A 22,039-nucleotide genomic window follows, 5' to 3' on the forward strand; every position below is an offset into this window, starting at 1 on the left:
CATCACCATCATAAAGTGGAGTTTTTCTCCTCGTGTGTTTGTCTGTTATCAAAGTATCTTTAAAAAAAATATTGATTGGAAGGAACAAATGACTACAATACATTACAAGTCAACTTTTATTTATTTATTTATTTGGGTTATTTTGAACACTGACATTTCATAAAGGTTTTCTAAAATGTTATCACTCAAAGACACTTTAAATAACTCTTAAAAATATGATTAGCAAACTATTTTTTCAAGAGATTGCAATTATATTAAAACCAGTTTTTCTTTTTGGCTACAAAAAAAGTATTGCAATTATGTCATATCATTACAACAGTGCAGTATGCAGTACAGATTGCAGTATGAAGAGCACTAAAAAATAAACTTTAAAACATACAAATTGTGTTCATGAGGATATGGTACAGCTAAAGTGAACTCTTCTCAAAACTATATACAGCATTCACAATATTTTTCCATGCACACTATATAATGAAAATGTTATATAAGGTAAATATAAGAATTACATTTCAACAATAAAGACATTTTAATCCCCATCTGGCAAATTAAAAAAGAAATTTCATTGAACGTCTGTGACACAAACGAAACAGCATAAAATCGAAGAAAAAACATCACAGTCCCACACACTATGATGTCTGACGTGCAAACACACCTCAACATTTACTGTACAGAGATAAATCACTCTTTGAACTCTTGTCTACTTGAGCTCACACAACTCAGCAGTGTCTCCAGCACTGCTTGGAAGCCAAAATCCAGCATAGAGAGGCTGAGTGAACGTGGTCTGGACTCTGTGGAGGAGAGTCATGGTTTCAGAGATGCTGTAGTAAGACAGAGTACCTGCCCTGTGATCCAGATACACTCCTATTGTGGAGGACTGAGGGCCTGAGATGGAAGTAACAATGTTGTTATGTCTGAATGTATAACTTGCTCTGTTATATTCTAATGACCAGGATTTGTCATTATATCCAAATCCACATTCATCTTTGGTCCCTGTTCTGCCAATGTCCCTGTATGCAATTGCAATAGAAACGTCCCCGCTCCACTTCACCTCCCAGTAACAACGTCCAGTCAGACCCTCTCTACTCAGGATCTGCCACCATTTAACAAATCTGTCTGGGTGATCTGAATATATCTGGTCTATTGCCATCAATGTTGCTTTTCTGTTTCTGTCACTCAACGACAAACGCCTGTGTGCTGTATCTGGATCCAGTGTGATTTGATGTGAACATCTCATAAATTCAGCTCTAGTTCTGGGCTCTGCTTGAGGCAGTGAAACATCCACTTCAGTCACTGCCAGTGAGATCTTTGTCCACTCCTCACTCAGAACAGCCTGCAGTTTATCTCTGGCCTTTGACACTGCTGCTGTCACATCCTTAAAAGAGCACAGAGGACCGGTATCAATGCTGGGTAAGTCTGCAGACCCACTCAGACGTGACAGTGAGGGGTAGTTGTTTAGGAAATGCAGGTGATCCTCTGTGCGTGAGAGCTTCTCCAGCTCAGTGTCTTTCCTCTGCAGCTCAGTGATCTCCTGCTGCAGCTTCTCCTCGAGCTCTTTAGCTCGACTCACTTGAGTTTTCTGCTGGGATCTGATCTGCTGCTTCACCTCAGAGCTCCTTTTCTCAATGAGACGGATCAAATCAGTGAAGATCTTCTCACTGTCCTTCACAGCTTTATCAGCAGAGAGATTGATAGTCTCCACCCTCTGCTGAAGCACCTTGACATCTTTTTCTCTGTCCTGGACTCTCTGTTGGATTCTTTGGCGACTCACCCCGAGCTCTGTCTGCCTCTCAGCCCTCTCTGCTGCAGCAGAGACTGTGTCATGGCCTTTATGATCATCCATGAGGCAGAGATAACAGATACACTGCTGATCAGTGCGGCAGAAGATCTTCATCATCTCGTCGTGGTGAGAGCAGATGTTCTCCTCCAGCTTTGAAGTGGCTTCAACCAGCTTGTGTTTCTTTAACAGAGCTACATTGTAGTGAGGCTGCAGGTGTTGCTCACAGTAAGAGGCCATACACACCAGACAGGACTTGAAGGCTTTTACCTTTATCCCAGAGCAGAAATCACAGGCCACGTCTTCAGATCCTGCAGAGGACTGATCAGGTGAAACAGCATGAAGTCCAACTTTCTTCAGTTTCTCCATTAACTCTGCTAACATGGTGTTTTTCACCAGGTCAGGCCTCAGTGTGAAGCTCTGCCTGCACTGAGGGCAGCTGTGTGCTTTCTTTTTCTCATTCTCCTCATCCCAGCATTCTTTAATACAGCTCATGCAGTAGCTGTGTCCACAGGGAATAGTCACTGGATCCTTCAGTAGATCCAGACAGATTGAACAGCTCAGGTTTTCTCGATCCAAAAACACTTGCTGCGCCATTTCTCCTCTAGACGACAGTGAATGTCAGTTAGTTTCACTCTCTGTTTCCAGATGAAGGCTCAGCTCATTTCCTTGATGTTTATTCACTGATCTGCAGTGTATTGGCTTTCAGCTCTTACATTTGATCACATGGTGTTTACACCCATCTTCTAACTGGCAGATCTGTGAAAGGGGAGGGAACAACTAATGTCTGCACTGACTAGACTTTGAGCAGGAGGAGCCTGACTAGCCAGTAAATAAAGTCTGGGTGGAGTCATAAAGTTGTGTGTCATTCCAGGAAGAGAAGCAGCTGGAGAGATGTCTGCCTTTCTCCTAACTGTAAAATAAAAATGGAATATTTGCTCTGGAGACAAGTGTTCCCAACAGAATATACCATCACGACTACTATTTTATCATTTATTACTACTGGTATGTGGTACTAAGAAGTAAACATTGATACACAGTTAAGTTAATGGATATATCATATAACTAAAATGAACTATTTCTTGTATTCATATATACAGTACAGGCCAAAAGTTTGGACACACCTTCTCATTCAATGCGTTTTCTTTATTTTCATGACTATTTACATTGTAGATTCTCACTGAAGGCATCAAAACTATGAATGAACACATGTGGAGTTATGTACTTAACAAAAAAAGGTGAAATAACTGAAAACATGTTTTATATTCTAGTTTCTTCAAAATAGCCACCCTTTGCTCTGATTACTGCTTTGCACACTCTTGGCATTCTCTCCATGAGCTTCAAGAGGTAGTCACCTGAAATGGTTTTCCAACAGTCTTGAAGGAGTTCCCAGAGGTGTTTAGCACTTGTTGGCCCCTTTGCCTTCACTCTGCGGTCCAGCTCACCCCAAACCATCTCGATTGGGTTCAGGTCCGGTGACTGTGGAGGCCAGGTCATCTGCCGCAGCACTCCATCACTCTCCTTCTTGGTCAAATAGCCCTTACACAGCCTGGAGGTGTGTTTGGGGTCATTTTCCTGTTGAAAAATAAATGATCGTCCAACTAAACGCAAACCGGATGGGATGGCATGTCACTGCAGGATGCTGTGGTGGCCATGCTGGTTCAGTGTGCCTTCAATTTTGAATAAATCCCCAACAGTGTCACCAGCAAAACACCCCCACACCATCACACCTCCTCCTCCATGCTTCACAGTGGGAACCAGGCATGTGGAATCCATCCGTTCACCTTTTCTGCGTCTCACAAAGACACGGCGGTTGGAACCAAAGATCTCAAATTTGGACTCATCAGACCAAAGCACAGATTTCCACTGGTCTAATGTCCATTCCTTGTGTTTCTTGGCCCAAACAAATCTCTTCTGCTTGTTGCCTCTCCTTAGCAGTGGTTTCCTAGCAGCTATTTGACCATGAAGGCCTGATTGGCGCAGTCTCCTCTTAACAGTTGTTCTAGAGATGGGTCTGCTGCTAGAACTCTGTGTGGCATTCATCTGGTCTCTGATCTGAGCTGCTGTTAACTTGCGATTTCTGAGGCTGGTGACTCGGATGAACTTATGCTCAGAAGCAGAGGTGACTCTTGGTCTTCCTTTCCTGGGTCGGTCCTCATGTGTGCCAGTTTCGTTGTAGCGCTTGATGGTTTTTGCGACTCCACTTGGGGACACATTTAAAGTTTTTGCAATTTTCCGGACTGACTGACCTTCATTTCTTAAAGTAATGATGGCCACTCGTTTTTCTTTAGTTAGCTGATTGGTTCTTGCCATAATATGAATTTTAACAGTTGTCCAATAGGGCTGTCGGCTGTGTATTAACCTGACTTCTGCACAACACAACTGATGGTCCCCACCCCATTGATAAAGCAAGAAATTCCACTAATTAACCCTGATAAGGCACACCTGTGAAGTGGAAACCATTTCAGGTGACTACCTCTTGAAGCTCATGGAGAGAATGCCAAGAGTGTGCAAAGCAGTAATCAGAGCAAAGGGTGGCTATTTTGAAGAAACTAGAATATAAAACATGTTTTCAGTTATTTCACCTTTTTTTGTTAAGTACATAACTCCACATGTGTTCATTCATAGTTTTGATGCCTTCAGTGAGAATCTACAATGTAAATAGTCATGAAAATAAAGAAAACGCATTGAATGAGAAGGTGTGTCCAAACTTTTGGCCTGTACTGTATATATATATATATATTGACTAGTCCATACCCATTGAGTGCACAGTTGCCCACGTACAGTTTCACATGGTGTGTGTTTGGGATACAGGTCATAGGAAATTGCAGATTAAATAGTCAACTGAACCCATTAAGAAGAGCAATGTATTCAGACAGAGTTTATGTGAATTTGATAGTATGATTGCTTTATTGAAAGTACAGTAGTACCATCGCCAATAGTGGGATAGTTAGTGGGCTGAAACTGTGTATTAGTAGTTGAGGTAGCACGTTGAAAAGCAGATAGTTAAAGTGTTCATATATTGTATTGACTTAAAAGTGGGGCGCACTGGTAGAATGACTGACTGACAGTTTCTGTGATTATGTACAGCATACCATACCATGACTTAGTCATACCAAAAATGAGAAAAACAAACAAACATTGGTCCACAGGGGGAGCCACAGTGATCGGTCGCATTTTAGCCATTTTTAAGCATTTTTCTGTTGTTATAGCGCCACCCAGTTGCCAATTAGAGTTACATTTCTCCAGTCACCTTGAGGCGTCCTGTTCTACATATCTACCAAGTTCAGTAAAAATCAATATGGCGGTTAGGCCTAGATAAGAAATGAGCTCTCTAGCGCCCCTATTTTGTTTGATGGGGTCAATAATGGAGGGGTCCCCTCAGATTATGTGTGGTCATATGCCTACAAAGTTGCGTGGTGATGGGTGAAACCCTTGAGATGTTATACACCTTTATGTGATAAGCCACGCCCTCCGCAATATTCATTGCCTTATAGAAGCTCAGTTTTAGTAAGTTTTCCAACTTTTGCCAAGAGGGAACTTTAGATATTGGTCCCTAGATTATGTTCACCCAGTTTCATGCAGATTGCTCAAACTTCCTAGGAAGAGATCCATTTGAAGTGTTTTTCAAAAAATTCAAAATGGCAGAAAATCTATATAAGCGGAAGTTATGGGTTCTTGAGGTAAATTTGTTCCTCATGAGGAGAGGCATCTCTGTGCAAAGTTTCATGTCTCTACGACATACGGGGCATGAGATATGCCCATTCAAAGTTTGCAATATCAATCGGTTGCTATAGCGCCCCCTTTGGCCAATTGATGTAATATTGCTTCATTGGCATCCTCCCATGACCCTCTACCACTGTGCCAAATTTCACATGGACTGACCAAGTCAGTGAGGAGAAAAACGTGGAACAGACACACCCACCCACACACACACACACACACACACACACACACACACACACACAGAGTTTTTGTCATTATAAAGTCAGATTAAACAATAAATCACACAGTCATGTTCATAGAGACATGGTGCTAAAACTACTTACTTTTTAAACTTTATATCACATTTATTCGGCAGAAGCTCAAAAATCCAGTTCCATTCATACATTTTACATACATGACTCCTTTATTCATTTTGTATTTTTTAAATAACATAGGCTAATTAAGACCATTTATATGATAACCAAATTTGATATTAAGTAGAGCATAAAACTTATTTTTCAGCAGACATTTTACATATATACAATATTTCCCATGCACAGTGTACCATGTCAGTGTTTAGAAAATACACCATTAATCACATGTTAACAAAAAACAGAGTTTGATCCCCATCTAGCAAATAGGGCTAGTGAATGAGTGATTTTATTTCCTTCTCACCAGCAGCATTAAATCAACACATGATCTGTTGTTTGTAAAGTTGAGCTTATTGATTGTCTTCATTAATCTGCCTGTGTGTTTGTTACCAAAATATCTTTAAAAAAAAAACTGACTGATTAGAGAAATTTAGAAGGAAATGAATGATTTTTGTGATACTCAAACAATGAAAGGAAGAACACAGAGCATTTGTGAATGTGATGTTTTTTAAAGAATAGAGATTTGATGTTACATTTAGACAAACTGACTATTTATTTATTTTTTGTGGGATTCTGAACATTAACTTTTCATAATATTACCTAAATATGTCACCCTGTAAATACATGTGAATTTATTCTTCAGAAGATGATTGGCATACTATTTTTCTGAAGGTTACATTCAGAATTAAACCAGTTTTGACATGATAACAGTGTAACCACTGATGTATTTGCCAGCCTGTGAACCTCACAGCACCCTGAAGATCTGTGTAAAGCTGTTTCACTATGTAGCTCTGAGCTTGTGTCTAAAATACTGGTGTAACAACGTCTGTGTTACAAAATTCTTTTCCTGTCTCGAATTTTGCTGACTTGATGGAAGGCACTGACGTTTTTGATCTGGACTGTCCAAGGAGGACATGACAGAAGGGATAAGAGATGAAGGGATGATTATGGAATGTGGAGTAGACTCAATAATATGGATAATATTGATATTCCCGTCAGTTTTAGCTGTAATATTTCAAGTTAAGTCAGTGCACGGGGAATGATAGTTTATATTTCTTTTTTCTTTCCTTTTTGTTTATTGAGTGATTTTCTTCTCCCACCATCATCAGCATCAAGTCAACACATGGTCTGTTGTCAGTAGGTGATGATTTCAAAAAATATTACCTCACATTTCGAGTGTTTTCGAGGCAGCGTGAAGCCCAGTTATTCCTACAGTGTGACTGGCGAAGCCTGTAAAGCTTTGTATAATTCCCATTTTATTCCTGCATGATTGTTGTGGAATGTTCAAAAGTTGTGTAATAAATCTGAAAGTAACACATTCTGCTGAAGTCATATGCTGTAATGTTTTCCTTTTACAAACTTAAAATCATTGTGTGATTGTGCTTTTGGTGGTGCATTTTAACATCACTATCATAAAGTGGAGTTTTTCTCCTCGTGTGTTTGTCTGTTATCAAAGTATCTTTAAAAAAATATTGATTGGAAAGAACAAATGACTACAATACATTACAAGTCAACTTTTATTTATTTATTTATTTATTTATTTATTTATTTGGGTTATTTTGAACACTGACATTTCATAAAGGTTTTCTAAAATGTTATCACTCAAAGACACTTTAAATAACTCTTAAAAATATGATTAGCAAACTATTTTTTCAAGAGATTGCAATTATATTAAAACCAGTTTTTCTTTTTGGCTACAAAAAAAGTATTGCAATTATGTCATATCATTACAACAGTGCAGTATGCAGTACAGATTGCAGTATGAAGAGCACTAAAAAATAAACTTTAAAACATACAAATTGTGTTCATGAGGATATGGTACAGCTAAAGTGAACTCTTCTCAAAACTATATACAGCATTCACAATATTTTTCCATGCACACTATATAATGAAAATGTTATATAAGGTAAATATAAGAATTACATTTCAACAATAAAGACATTTTAATCCCCATCTGGCAAATTAAAAAAGAAATTTCATTGAACGTCTGTGACACAAACGAAACAGCATAAAATCGAAGAAAAAACATCACAGTCCCACACACTATGATGTCTGACGTGCAAACACACCTCAACATTTACTGTACAGAGATAAATCACTCTTTGAACTCTTGTCTACTTGAGCTCACACAACTCAGCAGTGTCTCCAGCACTGCTTGGAAGCCAAAATCCAGCATAGAGAGGCTGAGTGAACGTGGTCTGGACTCTGTGGAGGAGAGTCATGGTTTCAGAGACGCTGTAGTAAGACAGAGTACCTGCCCTGTGATCCAGATACACTCCTATTGTGGAGGACTGAGGGCCTGAGATGGAAGTAGCAATGTTGTTATGTCTGAATTTATAGCTTCCCCTGTAACATTCTAATGACCAAGACTTGTCATTATATCCAAATCCACATTCATCTCTGGTCCCTGTTCTGCTAATATCTTTATATGCAACTGCTATATTAACTCTCCCAAGCCACTTCACCTCCCAGTAACAACGTCCAGTCAGACCCTCTCCACTCAGGACCTGCCACCTTTCAACAAATCTGTCTAGGTGATCGGAATATATCTGGTCTGCTGCCATCAATGTTGCTTTTCTGTTCCTGCCACTCAATGACAAACGCCTGTGTGCTGTATTTGGATCCAGTGTGATTTGATGTGAATATCTCATAAATTCAGCTCTGGTTCTGGGCTCTGCTTGAGGCAGTGAAACATCCACTTCAGTCACTGCCAGTGAGATCTTTGTCCACTCCTCACTCAGAACAGCCGGCAGTTTATCTCTGGCCTCTGACACCGCTGCTGTCACATCCTTAAAAGAGCACAGAGGACTGATATCAATGCTGGGTAAGTCTTGAGACTCACTCAGAGGTGACAGTGAGGAGTAGTTGTTTAGGAAATGCAGGTGATCCTCTGTGTGTGAGAGCTTCTCCAGCTCAGTGTCTTTCCTCTGCAGCTCAGTGATCTCCTGCTGCAGCTTCTCCTCGAGCTCTTTAGCTCGACTCACTTGAGTTTTCTGCTGGGATCTGATCTGCTGCTTCACCTCAGAGCTCCTTTTCTCAATGAGACAGATCAAATCAGTGAAGATCTTCTGACTGTCCTTCCCAGCTTCATCAGCAGAGAGATTGATAGTCTCCACCCTCTGCTGAAGCACCTTGACATCTTTTTCTCTGTCCTGGACTCTCTGTTGGATTCTTTGGCGACTCACCCCGAGCTCCGTCTGCCTCTCAGCCCTCTCTGCTGCAGCAGAGACTGTGTCATGGCCTTTATGATCATCCATGAGGCAGAGATAACAGATACACTGCTGATCAGTGCGGCAGAAGATCTTCATCATCTCGTCGTGGTGAGAGCAGATGTTCTCCTCCAGCTTTGAAGTGGCTTCAACCAGCTTGTGTTTCTTTAACAGAGCTACATTGTAGTGAGGCTGCAGGTGTTGCTCACAGTAAGAGGTCATACACACCAGACAGGACTTGAAGGCTTTTACCTTTATCCCAGAGCAGAAATCACAGGCCACGTCTTCAGGTCCTGCAGAAGACTGATCAGGTGAAACAGCATGAAGTCCAACTTTCTTCAGTTCCTCCATTAACTCTGCTACCATGGTGTTTTTCACCAGGTCAGGCCTCGGTGTGAAGCTCTGCCTGCACTGAGGGCAGCTGTGTGCTTTCTTCTTCTCATTCTCCTCATCCCAGCAGTCTTTAATACAGCTCATGCAGTAGCTGTGTCCACAGGGAATAGTCACTGGATCCTTCAGTAGATCCAGACAGATTGAACAGCTCAGTTTTTCTCGATCCAAAAACACTTGCTGCGCCATTTCTCCTCTAGATGATAGTGAATGTCAGTGTCACTCTCTGTTTCCAGATAAAAGCTCAGCTCATTTCCTTGATGTTTATTCACTGATCTGCAGTGTATTGGCTTTCAGCTCTTACATTTGATCACATGGTGTTTACACCCATCTTCTAACTGGCAGATCTGTGAAAGGGGAGGGAACAACTAATGTCTGAGCTGAATGACTTTGAGCAGGAGGAGCCTGACTAGCCAGTAAATAAAGTCTGGTAGGAGTCATAAAGTTTTGTGTCATTCCAGGAAGAGGAGCAGCTGGAGAGATGTCTGCCTTTCTCCTAACTGTAAAATAAAAATGGAATATTTGCTCTGGAGACAAGTGTTCCCAACAGAATATACCATCACTACTACTACTACCACTTTATCATCCATTACTACTGTTATGTGGTACTAAGAAGTAAACAATGACACACTGTTAAGATAATGAATATATCATATAACTAAAATGAACTATTTCTTGTATTCATATGTATATATATATATATATATATATATAGACTAGTCCATACCTATTGAGTGCACAGTTGCCCACGTACAGTTTCACATGGTGTGTGTTTGGGATACAGGTCATAGGAAATTGCAGATTAAATAGTCAACTGAACCCATTAAGAAGAGCAATGTGTTCAGACAGAGTTTTTGTGAATTTGATAGTATGATTACTTTATTGAAAGTACAGTAGTATCATCGCCAATAGTGGGATAGTTAGTGGGCTGAAACTGTACATTAGTAGTTGAGGTAGCACGTTGAAAGGCAGATAGTTAAAGTGTTTATATGTTGTATTGACTTAAAAGTGGGGCGCACTGGTAGAATGACTGACTGACAGAATGACACACTGACAGTTTCCGTGATTATGTACAGCATACCATACCATGACTTAGTCATACCAAAAATTAGAACAAAAAAACAACAACATTGGGCCACAGGGGGAGCCACAGCGATCGGTCGCATTTGAGCCATTTTTAAGCATTTTTCTGTTGTTATAGCGCCACCCTGTTCTACATATCTACAAAGTTCAGTAAAAATCAATATGGCAGTTAGGCCTAGATAAGATATGAGCTCTCTAGTGTCCCCATTTTGTTTGATGGGGTCAATAATGGAGGGGTCCCCTCAGATTATGTGTGGTCATATGCCTACAAAGTTGTGTGGTGATGGGTGAAACCCTTGAGATGTTATACACCTTTATGTGATGAGCCACTCCCTCCGCAATATTCATTGCCTTATAGAAGCTCAGTTTTAGTAAGTTTTCCAACTTTTGCCAAGAGGGAACTTTAGATATTGGTCCCTAGATTATGTTCACCCAGTTTCATGCTGACCGCTCAAACTTCCTAGGAAGAGATCCATTTGAAGTGTTTTTCAAAAAAATTCAAAATGGTGGAAAATCTATATAAGCGGAAGTTATGGGTTCTTGAGGTAAATTTGTTCCTCATGAGGAGAGGCATCTCTGTGCAAAGTTTAATGTCTCTACGACATACGGGGCATGAGATATGCCCATTCAAAGTTTGCAATATCAATCGGTTGCTATAGCGCCCCCCTTTGGCCAATTGATGTAATATTGTTTCATTTGCATCCTCCCATGATCCTCTACCACTGTGCCAAATTTCACATGGATTGACCAAGTCAGTGAGGAGAAAAACGTGGAACAGACACACCCACCCACACACACACACACACACACACACACACACACACACACACTCACACACAGAGTTTTCGTCATTATATAGTCAGATTAAACATTAAATCACACAGTCATGTTCATAGAGACATGGTGCTAAAACTATTTACTTTTTAAACTTTATATCACATTTATTCGGCAGATGCTCAAAAATCCAGTTCCATTTCTACATTTTACATACATGACTCCTTTATTCATTTTGTATTTTTTAAATAACATAGGCTAATTAAGACCATTTATATGATAACCAAATTTGATATTAAGTAGAGCATAAAACTTATTTTTCAGCAGACATTTTACATATATACAATATTTCCCATGCACAGTGTACCATGTCAGTGTTTAGAAAATACACCATTAATCACATGTTAACAAAAAACAGAGTTCGATCCCCATCTAGCAAATAGGGCTAGTGAATGAGTGATTTTATTTCCTTCTCACCAGCAGCATTAAATCAACACTTGATCTGTTGTCTGTAAAGTTGAGCTTAGTGATTGTCTTCATTAATCTGCCTGTGTGTTTGTTACCAAAATATCTTAAAAAAACTGACTGATTAGAGAAATTTAGAAGGAAATGAATGATTTTTGTGATACTCAAACAGTGAAAGGAAGAACACAGAGCATTTTGTGAATGTGATGTTTTTTAAAGAATAGAGATTTGATGTTACATTTAGAGAAATTGACTATTTATTTATTTTTGTGGGATTCTGAACATTAACTTTTCATAATATTACCTAAAATTTTTTACCCTGTTAATACATGTGAATTTATTCTTCAAAAGAGAGAGCTAAAGTGATATCTTCCCAAAACTATATACAGCATTCACAATATTTTTTCATGTACAGTATACAATGGTAATGTTTGGAAAATATAAGAATTACATTTCAACAATAAAGACATTTTAATCCCTATCTGGCAAATTAAAAAAGAAATTTCGTTGAACATCTGTGACACAAACCAAACAGCAAAATATCCAAGAAAAAACATCACAGTCCCACACACTATGATCTCTGAAGTGCAAACACACCTCAACATTTACTGTACAGAGATAAATCACTCTTTAAACTCCTCCTGTCTACTTGAGCTCACACAACTCAGCAGTGTCTCCAGCACTGCTTGGAAGCCAAAATCCAGCATAGAGAGGCTGAGTGAATGTGGTCTGGACTCTGTGGAGGAGAGTCATGGTTTCAGAGACACTGTAGTAAGACAGAGTACCTGCCCTGTGATCCAGATACACTCCTATTGTGGAGGACTGAGGGCCTGAGATGGAAGTAACAATGTTGTTATGTTTGAATTTATAACTAGCTCTGTAACATTTTAATATCCAAGATTTGTTGCTATTTCCAAATCCACATTCATCTTTGGTCCCTGTTCTGCCAATATCTTTGTATGCAACTGCTATATGAACTGTCCCGCTCCACTTCACCTCCCAGTAACAACGTCCAGTCAGACCCTCTCTACTCAGGACCTGCCACCTTTCATCAAATCTGTCTGGGTGATCCAAATACAACTGGTCTACTGCTATTAATTTTACTTTTCTGTTACTGTCACTCAGTGACAAACGCCTGTGTGCTGTATTTGGATCCAGTGTGATTTGACAAGAATATCTCATAAATTCAGCTCTGGTTCTGGGCTCTGCTTGAGGCAGTGAAACATCCACTTCAGTCACTGCCAGTGAGATCTTTGTCCACTCATCACTCAGAACAGCCTGCAGTTTATCTCTGGCCGTTGACACCGCTGCTGTCACATCCTTAAAAGAGCACTGAGTACCGATTTTAATGCTGGGTAAGTCTTGAGACTCACTCAGACGTGACAGTGAGGGGTAGTTGTTGAGGAAATGCAGGTGATCCTCTGTGCGTGAGAGCTTCTCCAGCTCAGTGTCTTTCCTCTGCAGCTCAGTGATCTCCTGCTGCAGCTTCTCCTCGAGCTCTTTAGCTCGACTCACTTGAGTTTTCTGCTGGGATCTGATCTGCTGCTTCACCTCAGAGCTCCTTTTCTCAATGAGACAGATCAAATCAGTGAAGATCTTCTCACTGTCCTTCACAGCTTCATCAGCAGAGAGATTGATAGCCTCCACCCTCTGCTGAAGCACCTTGACATCTTTTTCTCTGTCCTGGACTCTCTGTTGGATTCTTTGGCGACTCACCCCGAGCTCCGTCTGTCTCTCAGCCCTCTCTGCTGCAGCAGAGACTGTGTCATGGCCTTTATGATCATCCATGAGGCAGAGATAACAGATACACTGCTGATCAGTGCGGCAGAAGATCTTCATCACCTCGTCGTGGCGAGAGCAGATGTTCTCCTCCAGCTTTGAAGTGGATTCAACCAGCTTGTGTTTCTTTAACGGAGCTATATTATAGTGAGGCTGCAGGTGTTGCTCACAGTAAGAGGTCATACACACCAGACAGGACTTGAAGGCTTTTACCTTTATCCCAGAGCAGAAATCACAGGCCACGTCTTCAGGTCCTGCAGAAGACTGATCAGGTGAAACAGCATGAAGTCCAACTTTCTTCAGTTCCTCCACTAACTCTGCTAACATGGTGTTTTTCACCAGGTCAGGCCTCGGTGTGAAGCTCTGCCTGCACTGAGGGCAGCTGTGTGCTTTCTTCCTTTCATTCTCCTCATCCCAGCAGTCTTTAATACAGCTCATGCAGTAGCTGTGTCCACAGGGAATAGTCACTGGATCCTTCAGAAGATCCAGACAGATTGAACAGCTCAGTTTTTCTCGATCCAAAAACACTTGCTGCGCCATTTCTCCTCTAGACGACAGTGAATGTCAGTGTCACTCTCTGTTTCCAGATAAAAGCTCAGCTCATTTCCTTGATGTTTATTCACTGATCTGCAGTGTATTGGCTTTCAGCTCTTATATTTGATCACATGGTGTTTACACCCATCTTCTAACTGGCAGATCTGTGAAAGGGGAGGGAACAACTAATGTCTGAGCTGAATGACTTTGAGCAGGAGGAGCCTGACTAGCCAGTAAATAACGTCTGGTAGGAGTCATAAAGTTGTTTGTCATTCCAGGAAGAGGAGCAGCTGGAGAGATGTCTGCCCTTCTCCTAACTGTAAAATAAAAATGGAATATTTGCTCTGGAGACAAGCGTTCCCAACAGAATATACCATCACTACTACTACTACTTTATCATCCATTACTACTGTTATGTGGTACTAAGAATTAAACAATGATGCACAGTTAAGTTAATGGATATATCATATAACTAAAATGAACTATTTCTTGTATTCATATATATATATATTGATTAGTCCATACCCATTGAGTGCACAGTTGCACACATACAGTTTCACATGGTGTGTGTTTGGGATACAGGTCATAGGAAATTGCAGATTAAATAGTCAACTGAACCCATTAAGAAGAGCAATGTGTTCAGACAGAGTTTTTGTGAATTTGATAGTACGATTGCTATATTGAAAGTACAGTAGTATCATCGCCAATAGTGGGATAGTTAGTGGGCTGAAACTGTACATTAGCAGTTGAGGTAGCACGTTGAAAGGCAGATAGTTAAAGTGTTTATATGGGGCGCACTGGTAGAATGACTGACTGACAGAATGACACACTGACAGTTTCCGTTAATATGTACAGCATACCATACCATGACTTAGTCATACCAAAAATTAGAACAAAAAAACAACAACATTGGGCCACAGGGGGAGCCACAGCGATCGGTCGCATTTGAGCCATTTTTAAGCATTTTTCTGTTGTTATAGCGCCACCCAGTTGCCAATTACAGTTACATTTCTCCAGTCACCTTGAGGCGTCCTGTTCTACATATCTACCAAGTTCAGTAAAAATCCATATGGCGGTTAGGCCTAGATAAGAAATGAGCTCTCTAGTGCCCCCATTTTGTTTGATGAGGTCAATAATGGAGGGGTCCCCTCAGATTATGTGTGGTCATATGCCTACAAAGTTGCGTGGTGATGGGTGAAACCCTTGAGATGTTATACACCTTTATGTGATGAGCCACGCCCTCCGCAATATTCATTGCCTTATAGAAGCTCAGTTTTACTAAGTTTTCCTACTTTTGCCAAGAGGGAACTTTAGATATTGGTCCCTAGATTATGTTCACCCAGTTTCATGCAGATCACTCAAACTTCCTAGGAAGAGATCGATTTGAAGTGTTTTTCAAAAAAATTCAAAATGGCGGAAAATCTATATAAGCGGAAGTTATGGGTTCTTGAGGTAAATTTGTTCCTCATGAGGAGAGGCATCTCTGTGCAAAGTTTAATGTCTCTACGACATACGGGGCATGAGATATGCCCATTCAAAATTTGCAATTTCAGTTGGTTGCTATAGCGCCCCCCTTTGACCAATTGATGAAATATTGCTTCATTGGCATCCTCCCATGACCCTCTACCACTGTGCCAAATTTCACATGGACTGACCAAGTCAGTGAGGAGAAAAACGTGGAACAGACAGACACACACACACACACACACGCACACACACACACACACACACACACACACAGAGTTTTCGTCATTATATAGTCAGATTAAACATTAAATCACACAGTCATGTTCACAGAGACATGGTGCTAAAACTACTTACTTTTTAAACTTTATATCACATTTATTCGGCAGATGCTCAAAAATCCAGTTCCATTCATACATTTTACATACATGACTCCTTTATTCATTTTGTAATTGTTTAATAACACAGTTAAGACCATTTATATGATAACCAAATTTGATATTAAGTAGAGCATAAAACTTATTTTTCAGCAGACATTTTACATATATACAATATTTCCCATGCACAGTATACCATGTCAGTGTTTAGAAAATACACCATTAATCACATGTTAACAAAAAACAGAGTTCGATCCCCATCTAGCAAATAGGGCTAGTGAATGAGTGATTTTATTTCCTTCTCACCAGCAGCATTAAATCAACACATGATCTGTTGTTTGTAAAGTTGAGCTTAGTGATTGTCTTCATTAATCTGCCTGTGTGTTTGTTACCAAAATATCTTAAAAAAACTGACTGATTAGAGAAATTTAGAAGGAAATGAATGATTTTTGTGATACTCAAACAATGAAAGGAAGAACACAGAGCATTTTGTGAATGTGATGTTTTTTAAAGAATAGAGATTTGATGTTACATTTAGAGAAACTGACTATTTATTTATTTTTTGTGGGATTCTGAACATTAACTTTTCATAATATTACCTACAAATTGTTTCCCTGTAAATACATGTGAATTTATTCTTAAAAGGATGATTGGTAAACTATTTTTCTGAAGGTTACATTCAGAATTAAACCAGTTTTGAATGTACTGTTTGGGTACATTAAAGAAGAAGTAATGTGAGCTTGCTATATCAGTATGTTTTCTTAAAATGTTAGTGAAGTATTCTTCAGAAGGTTAGAGTTATAACTTTACCACTTTTCTAGTACAAGTGCTTTTTGGGTGAATTGAAAAAAAAAAAGTAATAAAAAAGTAATGTGATTTTGCAGTATCAGTACAACAGCAGCACCGTATGCAATATACACAGCAGTATGTGAAGTACTAATGAGAAAACAATTACAGCTTAAATAACCAAACTAAACTAAACCTAAAAGTCTTCTTTTTTTTACTTTATAATGCATTCATTGTGCATATGCAATATTTTCCATGCATAGTGCATTAAAAATTGTTGAGTAAATATAACATTAGACTTGAATTGAAGCAATCAAGATTGTTTAACCCCTATATCAAGGGGAAAGTATTTCTGTTGCATTTCACCATTTCATTTGATTGACACAAACAAAACAACAATACAAAACAAGTCCAAGAACACACATCACAGTCTGCAGTGCAGACACACCTCAGCATTTACTGTAAAGACATGAATCCCTCAGTCTACTTGAGCTCACACAACTCAGCAGTGCCTCCAGGACTTTGTGTAAACCAAAATCCAGCATAGAGAGGCTGAGTGAACGTGGTCTGGACTCTGTGGAGGAGAGTCATGGTTTCAGAGACGCTGTAGTAAGACAGAGTACCTGCCCTGTGATCCAGATACACTCCTATTGTGGAGGACTGAGGGCCTGAGATGGAATTGGAAATATTGTTGTGTCTGAATTCAAAACTACCATTGTTACATTTTAATGCCCAAGATTTGTTGTTATTTCCAAATCCACATTCATCTCTGGTCCCTGTTCTGCTAATATCTTTGTATGCAACTGCTATATTGACCTTCCCGCTCCACTTCACCTCCCAGTAACAACGTCCAGTCAGACCCTCTCCACTCAGGACCTGCCATCTTTCAACAAATCTGTCTGGGTGATCTGAATATAACTGGTCTACTGCTATTAATGATGCTTTTCTGTTACTGTGACTCAGTGACAAATATATGTGTGCTGTATTTGGATCCAGTGTGATTTGATGTGAATATCTCATAAATTCAGCTCTGGTTCTAGGCTCTGCTTGAGGCAGTAAAACATCCACTTCACTCACTGCCAGTGAGATCTTTGTCCACTCCTCACTCAGAACAGCCTGCAGTTTATCTCTGGCCTCTGACACCGCTGCTGTCACATCCTCAAAAGAGCACAGAGGACCGGTATCAATGCTGGGTAAGTCTGCAGACTCACTCAGATGTGACAGTGAGGGGTAGTTGTTGAGGAAATGCAGGTGATCCTCTGTGCGTGAGAGTTTCTCCAGCTCAGTGTCTTTCCTCTGCAGCTCAGTGATCTCCTGCTGCAGCTTCTCCTCGAGCTCTTTAGCTCGACTCACTTGAGTTTTCTGCTGGGATCTGATCTGCTGCTTCACCTCAGAGCTCCTTTTCTCAATGAGACAGATCAAATCAGTGAAGATCTTCTCACTGTCCCTCACAGCTTCATCAGCAGAGAGATTGATAGTCTCCACCCTCTGCTGAAGCACCTTGACATCTTTTTCTCTGTCCTGGACTCTCTGTTGGATTCTTTGGCGACTCACCCCGAGCTCCGTCTGTCTCTCAGCCCTCTCTGCTGCAGCAGAGACTGTGTCATGGCCTTTATGATCATCCATGAGGCAGAGATAACAGATACACTGCTGATCAGTGCGGCAGAAGATCTTCATCATCTCGTCGTGGTGAGAGCAGATGTTCTCCTCCAGCTTTGAAGTGGCTTCAACCAGCTTGTGTTTCTTTAACAGAGCTACATTGTAGTGAGGCTGCAGGTGTTGCTCACAGTAAGAGGCCATACACACCAGACAGGACTTGAAGGCTTTTACCTTTATCCCAGAGCAGAAATCACAGGCCACGTCTTCAGGTCCTGCAGAAGACTGATCAGGTGAAACAGCATGAAGTCCAACTTTCTTCAGTTCCTCCATTAACTCTGCTACCATGGTGTTTTTCACCAGGTCAGGCCTCGGTGTGAAGCTCTGCCTGCACTGAGGGCAGCTGTGTGCTTTCTTCTTCTCATTCTCCTCATCCCAGCAGTCTTTAATACAGCTCATGCAGTAGCTGTGTCCACAGGGAATAGTCACTGGATCCTTCAGTAGATCCAGACAGATTGAACAGCTCAGTTTTTCTCGATCCAAAAACACTTGCTGCGCCATTTCTCCTCTAGATGATAGTGAATGTCAGTGTCACTCTCTGTTTCCAGATAAAAGCTCAGCTCATTTCCTTGATGTTTATTCACTGATCTGCAGTGTATTGGCTTTCAGCTCTTACATTTGATCACATGGTGTTTACACCCATCTTCTAACTGGCAGATCTGTGAAAGGGGAGGGAACAACTAAGGTCTGAGCTGAATGACTTTGAGCAGGAGGAGCCTGACTAGCCAGTAAATAAAGTCTGGTAGGAGTCATAAAGTTGTGTGTCATTCCAGGAAGAGAAGCAGCTGGAGAGATGTCTGCCTTTCTCCTAACTGTAAAATAAAAATGGAATATTTGCTCTGGAGACAAGTGTTCCCAACAGAATATACCATCACGACTACTACCACTTTATCATCCATTACTACTGTTATGTGGTACTAAGAATTAAACAATGATGCACAGTTAAGTTAATGGATATATCATATAACTAAAATGAACTATTTTTTGTATTCATATATATATATATTGATTAGTCCATACCCATTGAGTGCACAGTTGCACACATACAGTTTCACATGGTGTGTGTTTGGGATACAGGTCATAGGAAATTGCAGATTAAATAGTCAACTGAACCCATTAAGAAGAGCAATGTATTCAGACAGAGTTTTTGTAAATTTAATAGTATGATTACTTTATTGAAAGTACAGTAGTATCATCGCCAATAGTGGGATAGTTAGTGGGCTGAAACTGTGTATTAGTAGTTGAGGTAGCACATTGAAAGGCAGATAGTTAAAGTGTTTATATGTTGTATTGACTTAAAAGTGGGGCGCACTGGTAGAATGACTGACTGACAGTTTCTGTGATTATGTGCAGCATACCATACCATGACTTAGTCATAACAAAAATGAGAAAAACAAACAAACATTGGGCCACAGGGGGAGCCACAGCGATTGGTCGCATTTCAGCCATTTTTAAGCATTTCTCCAGTCACCTTGAGGCGTCCTGTTCTACATATCTACCAAGTTTAGTAAAAATCCATATGGCGGTTAGGCCTAGATAAGAAATGAGTTCTCTAGCGCCCCCATTTTGTTTGATGGGGTCAATAATGGAGGGGTCCCCTCAGATTATGTGTGGTCATATGCCTACAAAGTTGTGTGGTGATGGGTGAAACCCTTGAGATGTTATACACCTTTATGTGATGAGCCACGCCCTCCGCAATATTCATTGCCTTATAGAAGCTCAGTTTTAGTAAGTTTTCCAACTTTTGCCAAGAGGGAACTTTAGATATTGGTCCCTAGATTATGTTCACCCAGTTTCATGCAGATTGCTCAAACTTCCTAGGAAGAGATCCATTTGAAGTGTTTTTCAAAAAATTCAAAATGGCGGAAAATCTATATAAGCGGAAGTTATGGGTTCTTGAGGTAAATTTGTTCCTCATGAGGAGAGGCATCTATGTGCAAAGTTTAATGTCTCTATGACATACGGGGCATGAGATATGCCCATCCAAAGTTTGCAATTTCAATTGGTTGCTATAGCGCCCCCCTTTGGCCAATTGATGAAATATTGCTTCATTGGCATCCTCCCATGACCCTCTACCACTGTGCCAAATTTCACATGGACTGACCAAGTCAGTGAGGAGAAAAATGTGGAACACACACACCCACAGACACACATACACACACAGAGTTTTTGTCATTATAAAGTCAGATTAAACATTAAATCACACAGCCATGTTCACAGAGACATGGTGCTAAAACTACTTACTTTTTAAACTTTATATCACATTTATTCAGCAGATGCTCAAAAATCCAGTTCCATTCATACATTTTACATACATGACTCCTTTATTCATTTTGTATTTTTTAATAACATAATTAAGACCATTTATATGATAACCAAATTTGATATTAAGTAGAGCATAAAACTTATTTTTCAGCAGACATTTTACATATATACAATATTTCCCATGCACAGTGTACCATGTCAGTGTTTAGAAAATACACCATTAATCACATGTTAACAAAAAACAGAGTTCGATCCCCATCTAGCAAATAGGGATAGTGAATGAGTGATTTTATTTCCTTCTCACCAGCAGCATTAAATCAACACTTGATCTGTTGTTTGTAAAGTTGAGCTTATTGATTGTCTTCATTAATCTGCCTGTGTGTTTGTTACCAAAATATCTTAAAAAAAACTGACTGATTAGAGAAATTTAGAAGGAAATGAATGATTTTTGTGATACTCAAACAGCGAAAGGAAGAACACAGAGCATTTTGTGAATGTGATGTTTTTTAAAGAATAGAGATTTGATGTTACATTTAGAGAAATTGACTATTCATTTATTTTTTGTGGGATTCTGAACATTAACTTTTCATAATATTATCTAAATATGTCACCCTGTAAATACATGTGAACTTATTCTTAAAACGATGATTGGCAAACTATTTTTCTGAAGGTTACATTCAGAATTAAACCAGTTTTGACATGATAACAGTGTAACCACTGATGTATTTGCCAGCCTGTGAACCTCACAGCACCCTGAAGACGTGTGTAAAGCTGTTTCACTATGTAGCTCTGAGCTTGTGTCTAAAATACTGGTGTAACAACGTCTGTGTTACAAACATCTTTTACTTTCTCGAATTTTTGTTGACTTGATGGAAGGCACTGATGTTTTTGATCTGGACTGTCCAAGGAGGACATGACAGAAGGGATAAGAGATGAAGGGATGATTATGGAATGTGGAGTAGACTCAATAATATGGATAATATTGATATTCCCGTCAGTTTTAGCTGTAATATTTCAAGTTAAGTCAGTGCACGGGGAACGATAGTTTATATTTCTTTTTTCTTTCCTTTTTGTTTATTGAGTGATTTTCTTCTCCCACCATCATCAGCATCAAGTCAACACATGGTCTGTTGTCAGTAGGTGATGATTTCAAAAAATATTACCTCACATTTCGAGTGCTTTCGAGACGACGTGAAGCCCAGTTATTCCTACAGTGTGACTGGCGAAGCCTGTAAAGCTTTGAATAATTCCCATTTTATTCCTGCATGATTGTTGTGGAATGTTCAAAAGCTGTGTAATAAATCTGAAAGTAACACATTCTGCTGAAATAATATGCTGTAATGTTTTCCTTTGCAGAGGAGTCAACATTTTACAAACCTAAAATCATTGTGTAATTGTGCTTTTGGT

General features: G+C 39.9%; 4 protein-coding genes across 4 annotated transcripts; all 4 read right to left on the reverse strand.

The window, feature by feature from the left end:
• Positions 1 to 27: 27 nt before the first annotated feature.
• LOC117269525 (tripartite motif-containing protein 16-like) lies at positions 28 to 2,477 on the reverse strand. Its single transcript, XM_078172615.1, has one exon. It carries the CDS (start codon positions 2,369 to 2,371, stop codon positions 698 to 700), a length of 1,674 nt encoding a protein of 557 aa, XP_078028741.1. The 5' UTR covers positions 2,372 to 2,477; the 3' UTR covers positions 28 to 697.
• Positions 2,478 to 7,379: 4,902 nt separating this feature from the next.
• LOC144464729 (E3 ubiquitin/ISG15 ligase TRIM25-like) lies at positions 7,380 to 9,699 on the reverse strand. Its single transcript, XM_078172607.1, has one exon. It carries the CDS (start codon positions 9,636 to 9,638, stop codon positions 7,965 to 7,967), a length of 1,674 nt encoding a protein of 557 aa, XP_078028733.1. The 5' UTR covers positions 9,639 to 9,699; the 3' UTR covers positions 7,380 to 7,964.
• A 1,784-nt stretch (positions 9,700 to 11,483) lies between these two features.
• Positions 11,484 to 14,161, reverse strand: LOC144464730 (tripartite motif-containing protein 16-like). Its single transcript, XM_078172608.1, has one exon. The coding sequence runs from the start codon at positions 14,088 to 14,090 to the stop codon at positions 12,417 to 12,419; it is 1,674 nt and encodes a 557-aa protein (XP_078028734.1). The 5' UTR covers positions 14,091 to 14,161; the 3' UTR covers positions 11,484 to 12,416.
• A 1,767-nt stretch (positions 14,162 to 15,928) lies between these two features.
• On the reverse strand, positions 15,929 to 18,917 carry LOC144464731 (tripartite motif-containing protein 16-like). The gene has a single exon (XM_078172609.1). It carries the CDS (start codon positions 18,866 to 18,868, stop codon positions 17,195 to 17,197), a length of 1,674 nt encoding a protein of 557 aa, XP_078028735.1. The 5' UTR covers positions 18,869 to 18,917; the 3' UTR covers positions 15,929 to 17,194.
• Positions 18,918 to 22,039: the final 3,122 nt, after the last annotated feature.

Source organism: Epinephelus lanceolatus, chromosome 11 (genome assembly GCF_041903045.1).
Source record: "Epinephelus lanceolatus isolate andai-2023 chromosome 11, ASM4190304v1, whole genome shotgun sequence".
Lineage (NCBI taxonomy): Eukaryota > Metazoa > Chordata > Actinopteri > Perciformes > Serranidae > Epinephelus > Epinephelus lanceolatus.